The 12,727-nt window shown below is 37.3% G+C and overlaps 1 protein-coding gene across 1 annotated transcript in view; it reads left to right on the top strand.

The window, feature by feature from the left end:
- ABCA13 (ATP binding cassette subfamily A member 13) overlaps positions 1 to 6,546 on the top strand; it is a 527,556-nt gene extending 521,010 nt beyond the window's left edge. Inside the window, 3 exon segments of the mRNA XM_023724448.1 lie at positions 3,974 to 4,079; positions 5,469 to 5,606; positions 6,217 to 6,546. Of these exon segments, the coding sequence (XP_023580216.1) occupies positions 3,974 to 4,079; positions 5,469 to 5,606; positions 6,217 to 6,312 (340 nt within the window). The 3' untranslated portion in view covers positions 6,313 to 6,546.
- Positions 6,547 to 12,727: the final 6,181 nt, after the last annotated feature.

Raw genomic sequence — 12,727 nt, 5'->3', positions numbered from 1 at the left:
TGGGTTGGGACCAATTGATGCATCTTATATGGCTGCTCGCTAGCATTTAAGACCCTAGACGCCACTCACCAAAGTGGGATGCAGAACTTTTTCTTAATAAGCTTTGTTATTATGCCAGTTGACCTATATGTCCCCTGAAAGCATAGTCCGCAGACCCCTGCCCCTGCTCCTCTGTCCCTCAAAGTGTTTGATTGTATTCCGGAAACTTCATAGCTTTGGTTTAGTCCAGTTGTGCTGGCTTCCCCTATGTCTGATTCTTAAAAAAATGTGTGTATTTATTATTCCATTAGTACCTCGTTCATGCTTCTATTTTAGCACTTATTACATATATTGTATTTAATGTTTGGGATAACAAAATGTAGTACAGTCATAAGCCACCACGTAACATCAGTTTGGGTGATGTCTGACCACTTATATGTCTGTGGGCCAGTGTGTGCCCTCTGGGGATGCCCACAGCCCAACTTGGCAGGGAGCTCACCCTGCTGACCCCCACCAGTGAGAAAGGCAGCCCTGCCAGTGGGAGGAGTGGGCACTTAATCCTGTTCCCCAGTGCCCAAGGTCAACAACAGAGCCTTCCCACACTGACCTTCATGGGCTTCAGGGTTACATGCTGGGTAGGATCCAGCCTATCACTCACCTGAGGCGTCTGCAGTGGGAGCTACCAGGGCTGCGTGCTGCACAGAGGCCCCCAGGCTCCTGCACTCAACATGTAACTATACTACAAAACCTTGTGAATATAATACCCATTGAATTAAGCAAGTATTTGTTGAATACTTCATGTAGATACCTTAAATGGCAGATAATACTGTTTATTTAATCACTTTCTACGCAAATGATGTGGACATAATGGATTATCAAGAAATGTTAGATCAATGAGTGAATATATAATTGAATGACTCCTTGGCTAATTTGAAAGCTTTCAGACTGTAGGAAGTACATGAATAAAACAAATGATTCAGAAAACTTAGATAATTGAATTAAGCATGTAGGTTATAAGCAAAAACGAGAAAGTAAAGCTAATATAAACTAGGTACTTGCATCATGAATGGAGGTAACAATCTAGAATGATTCTTTTAATAATCAAAGGTGTTATGGTTTTAAAATTTTATGTCCAGAATTCTTGTTGATTATTCTAGAGACCTTGAGACAGGTACCAACCTATTTTAAAAATATTTTCTCTTGAGTTGTCTTTTTAGAAAGAATGGCATAATATCCCTTCTATGTAATTCAGGGCCTCTGAAGTAAAGGTGAAAGTGTCTTCTTGTTGTTAGGTGCCATCAGGTCAGTTCTGACTCACAGTGACCCTATGTATGATAGAACGAAACACTGCCTGGTCCTGCGCCATCCTCACACCGTTTTTATGTTTGAGCCCATTGTTGCAGCCACTGTGCCAATCCATCTCGTCAAGTGTCTGCCTCTTTTTAGTTGACCCTCTACCTTATCAAGCATGATATCCTTCTCCAGAGGCTGGTGTCTTAGTTCGAATGAAATTTTATTTTGAAAAACCAAAATAATAATAATAATAATAATAATATATGCATACCTGCTTAGAGTGAGAATTTACTGGATACTGATTGGAATTTAGCATGATGTGTTTCAAAATCCCTAAGCAAAATACGCTCATAGGGCTGCGATGTCTACAAGTGGTAAATGTGAATGCTAATATACATAGAAGTGTGAGGTCAGCTCTCCATTCAGCATCCACACACTTCATGGTGTTTTTCATGTAGAGTTTCAGTTCATATTCTAATTGCATCATCCACTTTTATCTAAGTTCCCCCAATAAATTGTGAGCTTCTTCATACCAAAGAGAGTATTTCTTCCATTTTGGTGGTATCCTATGCAGAACCTAAATTCTATCTATCTACCTACCTACCTATCTATCTATTTACTCACTGACTCCCTCCCTTCTTCCGTTCCTCCTTCCCTCCCTCACACAAAGTCTGGTGCTGTTACAAGTGATTTACAAAGATTAATTCATTTAATCCTCTAAAAACCTTATTAAACAACAAAAATAGTTGCCATTGAGTCGATTCTGACTCATTGCAACCCCATATATGTCAGAGTAGAGCTCTGCTCCATAGAGTTTTCAGTAGCTGATTTTTCAGAAGTAGATCACTGTGCCTTTCTCCTAGTAGGTGCCTCTGAGTGTACTCGGACCTTCAACTTCTTAGTTAGCTAGCAGCTAGACACGTTAACTGCTTTCACCACCCAGGGACTCCAAAACCTTATCAGGAAGCTATCATTATTAGCCTCATTTTCTAGATGAGTCAAATGAGATTAGAAAATTTAACTTACCCAGGTCATGTGTCTAGTACATGGAGGAGCTGGATTCAGACTCAGGCTGTTGATTTCCAGCACAAACACTACATTATACCAAGTCATCAGAATCATTAAAAGCCACCAGATCAGAAGCACAGCTCTATCAAATATACCCCTAGGGCACAACTTTGTGCTCAGATACAGCTGAGAACTCTGAGGAGTAATTACGAAGTTCCTGTAACAACGCACCCCCCACCTTCAGAAGCCTCTTAAACTGTCTGTGCCTCAGTTTCTTACCTACTTGAAAAGCAAATACATAACCACCTTGGTACATTTGGTGAAGATGGAGTGAGATAACATATTAATCATCAGCAGCCCAGCATCTAACATGCTAGTGAGAAGAAGAATGGCAGCCAAATACACACCTCCTGTACTAACCCAATTTGTTGGTCTTCAGAAATTCTTACAGATAGCTGAATAGAGGGTTTAAGGAGGTGCTTCTCTGTATGCTTTCATTTACATTTTATCAATATTCTCAACAACCTGTCAGCACACTCAAAATGATGAGAGGCTGTTGTGGGCATCTCCCACAGACCTCAGGGAAAATGATAACTGACAACTTGACTTCAAGGCAGGAGACAGGATAATGGGCCTTGGGACCAGGAGCTCTGTGGGTATTCACAAAAGTAATCCACGTCATTGAAACAAAGTCACATTATCTTGGGCTTTCTGTCTTCAACAGAAAGATTTATGTGAAAAATTATTTAGCCATAAAAGTACTAGGGCCACCTCACTTGCAGAACATTAATTTAAGTGTAACAATTTTCCCCCTAGCAATGCTTTGTGAATGAAATATGGACCGTAAGACTTTGATGTGTCATTCATTAATGTATTCACTACTATATGCTAGGCACTGTACTAGGCATCAGGACAGATGCATCAGTGAACAAAACAGAAAAAATGCTGTCATGATACGCTCATGTATTTGTGTTTTATTCAACACAATTGAACTGAGACACATTATGTAACTAACAGCATGCTAGAAAAACGCACATGTTTTTGGGAGTCCCATAAATCTTTGGAGGCTGATGTCTGAGATTACCATACAGTATGAATATAACTTCATGTGTAGCCATTTGGAAACCAGTACGATCTACAACTCCACAACTCTAGAAAACAGTGTCTCTCAGGTCAACTTCTTTCCCAGTCACAGATCTGTCCAACTGAAGCACAGCAGGGAGAACTGTTTTATGTGATAAACAAACAAGTGCCTGGATAAATTATTTATGCATTTTCTTTCATCTTTCCCCAGCCACATTCTGATGCTTATGGACCTTGAAGCAGTAAGATGAGGGTTTGATTTTCAAGACTAGTTTTCAGTCCAGCTTCTCACGTTCTTTAACTCAGCACTTTGCATTCACAGTTTGCATTTTTGCCTTTGTTCTTTTATTGAATTGGTCTTGATTCCTGGATTTGCTAATTAAACATAAATAAATAAATCAGTGTCTGTGTCAATATAAATTAAATCATAGCAAACTGTATAATTGGGTTATGATGAATTTCTGAGTATCATATTTTGAGAATCTGAAATCTCTCAATGATTTGGAATAATTACTTTTTTTTCCCTCCACATGAAAATGATTAGACTTGGAACTGACCCTTCTTAGGTCAATATAGTAGTAACCATATTTTTATTTCATTCAACTGTCAGGTTTGGTGATGGTTATACAGTCAAGGTTTGGCTCTGTAAGCGAGAAGATCAACATCACACTGTTTCTGATTGCTTGAAGCTCCATTTTCCAGGAATCCAATTTAAGGTAGTGCTAATATTCAGCATTACTTCTTTGTTTTCATCTATAAATGTACTTGTATTTCTCTGTTTTAATTCTATGCTATCATAAATAGTGCCTATTTTCTTGGCCTCATGACAACATATTGGTCATGCCTCCCTACCAGAAATATCATGGACGGCTGATTTTGCTTGACAGTTCTCAGGAATGACGAGCCTGCTAGGCCACTTGTTGGATTACCCAGATATAAACTGTGATTAGGCATCAACCCTCTTATCTGTGGCACGTCTCCATTGCATAGCACATTTTGTTCAGGATGGAAGATTGCAAAAATTACTTTCTCAAGTGTATTTATTCTGCAGGGTTTGTAGGTTTCAGCATTATTTCACAGAAAGTGCTCTAGACTTGGGGTTGGAATCTTCTATAACCTTGACACAAAGTGTGGTCCTTGAACTAGCAGCATCTATGGCACCAAGGAGCTGTTAGACATGCAGAATCTCAGGCCCCTATCTACTGAATCAGAATCTGCATTTTAATAAGGTCACAAGATGAACCTATGCACATTAAAGAGGCACGGTGTACTATTCTTTTGGATAGCTGTGCGATTCTAGTTTATCACAAATTCTAATAGGTTGTTGTCCATAAAATAGCAATTTCTTATCTATTTTAACAGCCATTTAGCAAAATCCTACCATGTAAGAAGCACTCTGTGCAAAACACTCTATCATTCATACTTGAGTACCATTCTAAACAAACTTATAAAATAGATGTTGCTATCCCCATTTTGCATATATGAAAATGAGGCTCAGAGCAGTTAAATGTCTTACTCAGAGTCACTGAGCTAATATTGAGAACAACTGAGAGCTGAACTCAAATCCTAGTGTGAACTTCAGTCCTCCTCCACAACATCTGTCTTATACCACATTAATTTTCTTCTCGGATATCTCTAGGCATAATATTCCCAAACCAAACCCATTGCTGTCAAGTTGATTCCAACTCATAGCGACTCTACGGGACAGAGTAGAACTGCCCCATAGGGTTTCCAAGGAGCAATTGGTAGATTCGAACTGCTGATCTTTCGGTTAGCAGCTGAGCTCTTAACCACTGCATCACCAGGACATGTTATTACCCCCGAAAAATGTCTTTTTCATGCTTGTGACAATGCAGGGGCGTATAAAGAGGCAAAACAGTAACTCAGCCCAGGTGAATATCACTTACAAAATATCCGTCATGATAAATTGTTATCATAAGCATTTATTGGAGACACTCAAAATGGACTCACACAAACTTAGTTGATATCTATGGTTAGAAAAAAAAAATTTGAGAATTAAATATATTTTGATCAATTTTGTTTAATGATTGCTAATTGATAATACATGTATAATATATGTATATATATTAATTTTTGGTTTCTAGGGACAACGCCTTAATTTATTGGAATATCATGTACCAAAAAGATGGGGATGCTTAGCTGACTTGTTCAAAGTTCTAGAGAACAATAAGACCTTCTTGAATATCAAACACTACTCCATTAACCAAACCACTTTGGAACAGGTACGGTACCTTGAATAATTCAGTAGGTTGCATTTCGGTATGTTCATGAGACTTAATTTAGTCAATTTTTTTTAATTAACCAAATTACTTTTTGACCATTTCTTTTAATTAATCACTGCTTGATTTGAAAAGAAAAACATGATAATGATGGTGAGTATTAGGAGGTTTGTTTATTATATGCTCTCCACTCCAGGTGCATAATCAACAGGGCTACAATTTATTAACAATTACATTCAGTAGGTTAAATCATGTCCCTTCTCTACCTTACTCATCTCCCAAAAGGCTACTTTAATTCAGTGATAGCTAACTTTGGAAGAGAAAGTTCTTGGTTTATTAAGAGCACCAGAAATATAAAACTAAATCACAACTTCCTTCTAAAACCATGTATATGCTATTGAGAATTCTCAGGTGATTTATTAATTTTCCAGAAATCCATGTGTCCTCAATGGATTTTCAGGTTTATGGTAGTTTAGGAGTAGGTGGTGTGAATTGATAATTTATAGCTTTAGGAATGGTTGAGTAGTACTTTGAGAGAAAGCCCCTCCTTAACAAAAGTTGAGACCAAAATGTTGAGTGTACTTAGGAGTTAACATTTCATTATTTCTTTCAGGTATTTATTAATTTTGCTACTGAGCAGCAGCAAACGCCAGAAGCTACTCTGGAACCATCCACTGACAGTTACCACCCTCAGCATCTGCCTATCTAAACACTAAAGAAGTTTTACAAGGAATAAAACCTTGTCTCTCATTAAAATTAATACTCATGAATCAAACAAGCAAGTGCACATCTAAGAAGCTAGAAGATACATTCTGGACAGTCTAATTATCTTCTCTCCTCAGTTTCTATTTTGAAACTCTTTGTTAATTAATAACTAACAAACTGGAAGGTCATCTTTTCTGTAGATTTTGGGGAGTTCCTTCAACAAATTTATTTTCTTTGCCAAGCAAATGTGGGCACCAACTTCTTTGTGACATAGACATGTCCCATTGGAGACATTCTTTGGAGCTGGAAAGGTTGTCACAGAGCATCCAGTCTAAACATTTTCATTTTATTTTAAAGAAACCCAGCCTTCCCTACCCCAACGTTAAAAATTTTTTGTAACTTCTTTGCACAAGAAATAGTATATCCTGTACAAATAACTCTTATTTCCTAATTTATAATCTTTTCTCTAGATATGCTTACATATTTTTAAAATAAAAATTCAATGATGGAATTGAAAACTTTTCCTAATATTGAATGAAGTTATATGCTATGACTTTAAAAAATAGCCTTTTTTTGCTTAACAGATCCTCCCCGCCCGCCCCCCAATAGGAGCTAAGGAGCTTTTTAGCAAATTTAAATAAATTGAACAAAGTCTTCTGTATCATTAATAATAGAGTTTTACCAGAATCAAACAGAATAGGGAGGCATAGAAGGAAATATAATGTTCGTGTATTTTCTTTTTCTTAATTTGCATCGATAATTTGTTTTTTTATTCTAAACCAGTGGTTGTCAGTGTGGTGATCCCCATATTAGCAGCACCAGCAGCACCTGGGAGATTGTTAGAAATGCAAATTCTCAGGCCCCACCCCAGACCTACAGAGTCAGAAATTCTGGGGATGGAGCCACACAATCTGTGCTTAAATAAGCCCTCCAAGGAATTCTAACGCACATTCAAGTTTGAGAAACACCAAGCTAAAGAAATAATCAAGTTACTTTCTAATGACATGCAAGCAAAATTAGCCCAATTTGTAGTAAGAAAACATTACTTCAGGTATTTGACCAATTTCCAAAAATAAGTTCATTCTCAGAATTGTTGTCCACCAAGTATTTTCAGATCTAAAGTACTGAGATGAGACCTCTCAAAGGCTGTGTAAACCTGACATTTTGAATCTTATAGTTAGTAAAATGTCTAAGATCAACATGTTTGTTACCAATAATAGTTTGCAGTCATTTTTGGGTTCAGGTGTTTCTCAACATTTTTCTTTTAATGTTTTCCTAAAACCACACTGACTTCACTTAAAAACTTGACCTTATTCAATTATAGCTATTGAGTAATACTAGTTTGTGATCAAAGGAAAGCACTTTCTTGGGACATTTCTTTGCTAAAGCGACATTTCATTAAAATCTATCTTTCCTGAATACCAGTGTATACTAGAAATGTTTTTAAATCTGTAAGGGCTAAGCCAATCATGGACAGTTTTGGTGTAAATGATTTTGATTCACACTTATCATGTGAATTATGCTTTCTCAACTAACAACAATAAAGAAGTTAAAAATTAGGATTCTATGAGTTTTTCCCAGTTGTAACATAGTCTCATTGTCGAAATGGAAGGTATAATCTTTTTTTCTGTGGAATCAATAAATACCAATTTGTGAAATATGAACATGTTTATACTGCAGTCAATAAATGAGATGTGCTTTAATTTAACCTTTTTTTTTTTTAATGTAATAGTGTTTTTGCCAATATATTTTCTTGTACCTTTATTTGAGTCTTTAGAGATCCATATTTAGGTAAAAAGGAAATGAAACTACTCCAGATCTTTTAAAGTTTGAAAAGGAAGGTTAAAATTTAATTGAGTTTTACTCTTCTAAGTTCTGCTCTTAGGGGTATTTTTTCTAGTCTTTGAGGTGCTGTATTCTTGAAGTTTGTGCTTCAAGGTATGCCTTTGAACAATATAAACAGGAAGAGAAAAAAAAACATGCTAAAAAACCACATCCCAGGAGATTGGACACAAAAGGTCAAATCTTATGTTAATGTTGAAAATGTCATTGCGTTTATAAGTCATGCAGATATTTTATGCCTTTGGAGTTAAACATTTGTCTTAAGACCTTTGGGCTTAAGGTCACACAACTGAAACTTTTAAACAAATGAACTTCTTTTGAAAGCATTTGAGTAGAGTACTTTATAAGGCAAAGATAACAGTGATTATTCCAGTTCCAGTAATCTAGCTTTTATTATATAGTTTATCTTTACCTAGCTATTTAACAGATGATGTTAAAGCTTTCATGGGAAATCAAGATTGTAAAAATCAAACAGGAAGTATATTTTTAAAAAAGGAGGATGGGGAGGCTAAGGGTTATAGTTAGCTTTGTTTAGTGGATACTGAATTGAAAAATAGCTCAACGTGACCAATCCAGAATTTCTTACAAAATATACACCACATACACACACACAATTTAGTGTTCATGAGTATAGCATGAATAGTTTAATCATAAATTTGTCAGTTTTTCTACTAAATGGGGGTATAAACTAAACCAGTTATTACTGAGTCAACTCTGACTTATGATGACGCCATGTGTATTAGAATAGAAGTCTGCTGAATAGGGTTTTCAAAGGCTAACTTTCAAAATAGATCACCAGGCCTTTCTTCCAAGGTAGCTCTGGGTGGACTCAAACCTCCAACCTTTTAGTCAGCAGCTGAGTGCTTAACCGTTTCTGCCACCCAGGGCCTCCAATGGGGAAACAGACACTTTAAATTTTCAGACAGGGTTGACTATTCTCACCTTAGACTTTTACTTTGGTCTGTGGATATTTTTGAATGCTATGTTACAATTCATTTTCACATACTTCAAAAATTCCAAGCTCTTTCATTTACATCTGCATTCATTCTTTCAACTAATATTGATTGAGCCCATTTTATCTACATAAGTAGATGGTGGATACTCTAAACCTGGGGTGAAGTATAAAAAAAAGACACACTCTTTTTCCTCGAGGAGCACACATTTAGGTGGAGATGGCAAGCTGAGCTACGTGTAAGCAGTGAGCGTTATATGCTCTGGAGCCAAAGAGTGGTTCATTCTAACCACGGCTATGAGAAAAGTCTTCATGGGATAGGACCACCCGGGCAGAGAATGGGAAAAATGCATCTGAGACTATGAGAATATGAGGAGCAAATCAACAGTATTTAATGAGCAATGGCTATTGGCCTGTGACTGCGCAGCTGATGCAGCGGTTCTATACTGATCAAGAACCCATATGTGCCATCTTTAGAATTTCCCTTATACTCCAAGATGGCTGCTGAAGCTCTAGTTATTACAATATTCAAAGCAGCAATAAAGAGAAATTTTATGAATGAGACAAAAGCACACGCCTTTAAAGAGTTTTGCTGGCTGTCTAAACCAAATACTTATGTGTACATTTCTTTGCCCAGAAATTGTCACTCGGCCTTAGCTAGCTGCAAGGATGTCTGAGCAAAACAGTCTAGCAGGGCTTTTGGCAACCCTAAAATGAACTCAGGGTTCTGGTTCAACGTATGAAGAATAGACTAGATACTGGGTAAGTAGCCAGCAATCTCTGCTACAGGAACACATAACAGAAATTGTGTGGCCATCTTTCATGGGAACAGAATGAATTCAAGTCAGTTTTGGACATGCCAAGTAAACTAGGTAATGTCAAATTATGTGGCTCTCTTTGGGCAATCTAAGTCCTAAGAGTATTACTATTTTCAGAATTAAAGTGTATATTGAGATCTGTACAGCAGGTGCCACTTGTATTTATAAACATTGTTGTCAAGTTGCATGCAAAAGATAAGGAGAGGAAAGAATTTTATGGATACTTTCCATTTGGGCTAAATAAATAACATTGTCATTTTCTCACAGTGAGGATTCCTACTGAGAGACTAAATGGATAAATTTCTCCTGGAAATGGTCTCAAATTGCTGAAGGAAGTCAGAAGCATTTTTCTTAATTATTTGCTATTGCTTGTCATGACAAAGGCATTTCACTAGCTTATCAGTAAACCCATCACATTTTTCTTTAAAGTGTTCTAAGGAAAAATGGAGTCTAGTGAGTTAAGTGTTCATCTCAAACCTAGAAAATTCACTGGTTAATAAAACACATCTAGAAATTCATGAGCATGTCCTTTGTCACCGTTTGAATTATGTCCCCCAAAAAATGTGCGTATCAATTTGGCTGGGCCATGATTTCCAGAATTGTGTGGTTGGCCTTCATTTTGTTATTGTAATTTTATGTTAAAGAGGATTCCCGTGTAACACCACCTTTACGCAGGTCACATCCCTGATCCACACCCTGGGGTGTGGCCTGCACCACCTTTTATCTCTCAAGAGATAAAAGGAAAGGGAAGCAAACAGAGAGTTGGGGACCTCATACCACCAAAAAAGCAGTGCCAGAAGCAGAGCTTGTCCTTTGGACCTGGGGTCTCTGCGCGGAGAAGCTCCTAGTCCGGGAGAACAATGATGAGAAGGCTGACAGAGACAGAAAGCCTTCCCCTGGAGCTGACACCCTGATTTTGGACTTTCAGCTTACTTTACTATAAGGAAATAAACTTCTCTTTGTTAAAGCCATCCACTTGTGGTATTTCTGTTGTAGCAGTGCTAGATGACTAAGACATCCTTCTTTCAAATAAAAGGTAAACACTATTAATACCATATTAGTTCTGGCATTTATGTCCCATGGGCATGGCTTTGTGTTGATGAATTTCATCTGTTACCACATTGTGGTGGTATACCAGGTTTGTGATTTTGGTCATGAATCACTGTGGACCTGGCTTCAGATGAACCCTTTGTGAGGTATCATGATTGTTGGTGAGTCATGGATTCACACCTGTTCACACTTAGCGTCATATGGGGCTTGCTTTGCCCAAACATAACCACCTGGAACTTTGTTTACCTCAGCATAAACTGAACTGAGTTAGAGTTATAAGCTAGGACAAGGCATCAGGCTCATGAGAAGGTCCACTGAATTGAGCATTAGGAGATATGAGCGCTACCACCCACTGGAGGTATGACCTTGAACAAGTCACTTTGCTTTTGTAGGCTTTAGTTTTCCTCTGTTGCAGTCATCATATTTGCCTACTCATATCAGCAAATCTCTAAAGAGAGGGAGATTACATGAACACACAATATTAGAAAAGAAAAGGGAGAATGACTACAGATAGAAATGAGAAGTTATAAGAGAATAATATGAAAAACTATATGCAAAATATTTGAAAACAGCTGAAATGGATAATAGTCCTAGGAAAATATTAATGATCAAATTGCTTCAAGAAAAAAATAATCCCCACAGGAGATGAATTGGTAGTCGAATATCATCACAAGTAAAGCCCTGTCCATACCCTACCCCAAGACCACAGAGACACAGATGGTTTTACAGATGAGTCAAATTAAAGGAGATAATTCCCATATTATACAAATTGTCTTAGGAAATAAAATAAAGGAATTATATCCATCTTCTTTTATGAGGCCAGTATTACCTTGGCACAAAAAGGTGACCAACACTAGAAGACAAATATAGAGCAATGTCATGCATATGGACATGGATACAAAAATACCAGTAAATATTGGTAAATAGAATTCAGTAATGCATATAATATGGCTCATAATCAAATATGGTTTATACAGGGAATGTAAGGATGATTCAGAATCAGAAATTCTGTCAATGTAATGCATTGCATTCAAAGATAAGCATATAAATTGTCACAGATAAAGAAAAAAAATTATTTCATAAAATACATGATAAAATATGTTTGAAAAATTAGGATTAGAAGAGAGTTTCCACAATAGGATAAAATATATCTGACAATACTTACTTATGAAGCTTTGGAAACTGAACTGTGTTACATTGTTTGATATAACACACCTTCTCAGGAACCCTTCTTCTATTGATCATTTCTTTTGTCTCTTGTATACCCATTATCATGCTTACAGCCTGGTCCTTTCTATCAACATTCAAGATGCTCTTAACCACTGCACCACCAGGGCTCCTAGAGGCTTCAGTCCCTCCTATTTTATACAGTATTCTGTCAGTCCCACATCATTATTCATCCAACCACCAAATCTAGCATCCGCTCCATCACCTTCCTGCCCTGCAGGACTTTTCTCTCTCTCTGCCTTGAGTTCCTCACCTCCCACTCACTCCTGAGCCTATTCCACTGTGGAGTCTGCTTCTGTTATGCTGTCAGAACAGGTCAGCTAAGATCACCAAAAATCTCCATTTTCCTAGGTCCAATGGACATTTTAAAGTCCACTTTAATTTGAACTCTTCGTTAAAATACTTTTTAATCTCGCTCTGGCAAGATGGCGGTCTAGGCAGAAGCACCACGCCGTCCCTCCACAACAAAGATCCGAAAAACTAAGCCAAACAGAGAATCAACAATCCTGAAACCCTAGAACATCAAATGA

The sequence above is a fragment of the Trichechus manatus genome, unplaced genomic scaffold (genome assembly GCF_000243295.1).
Source record: "Trichechus manatus latirostris isolate Lorelei unplaced genomic scaffold, TriManLat1.0 scaffold00247, whole genome shotgun sequence".
NCBI classification, from domain to species: Eukaryota; Metazoa; Chordata; class Mammalia; order Sirenia; family Trichechidae; genus Trichechus; species Trichechus manatus.
The sequence above is the reverse complement of the archived record's forward strand: the minus strand, read 5'-3'. Positions and strand labels throughout refer to the sequence as shown.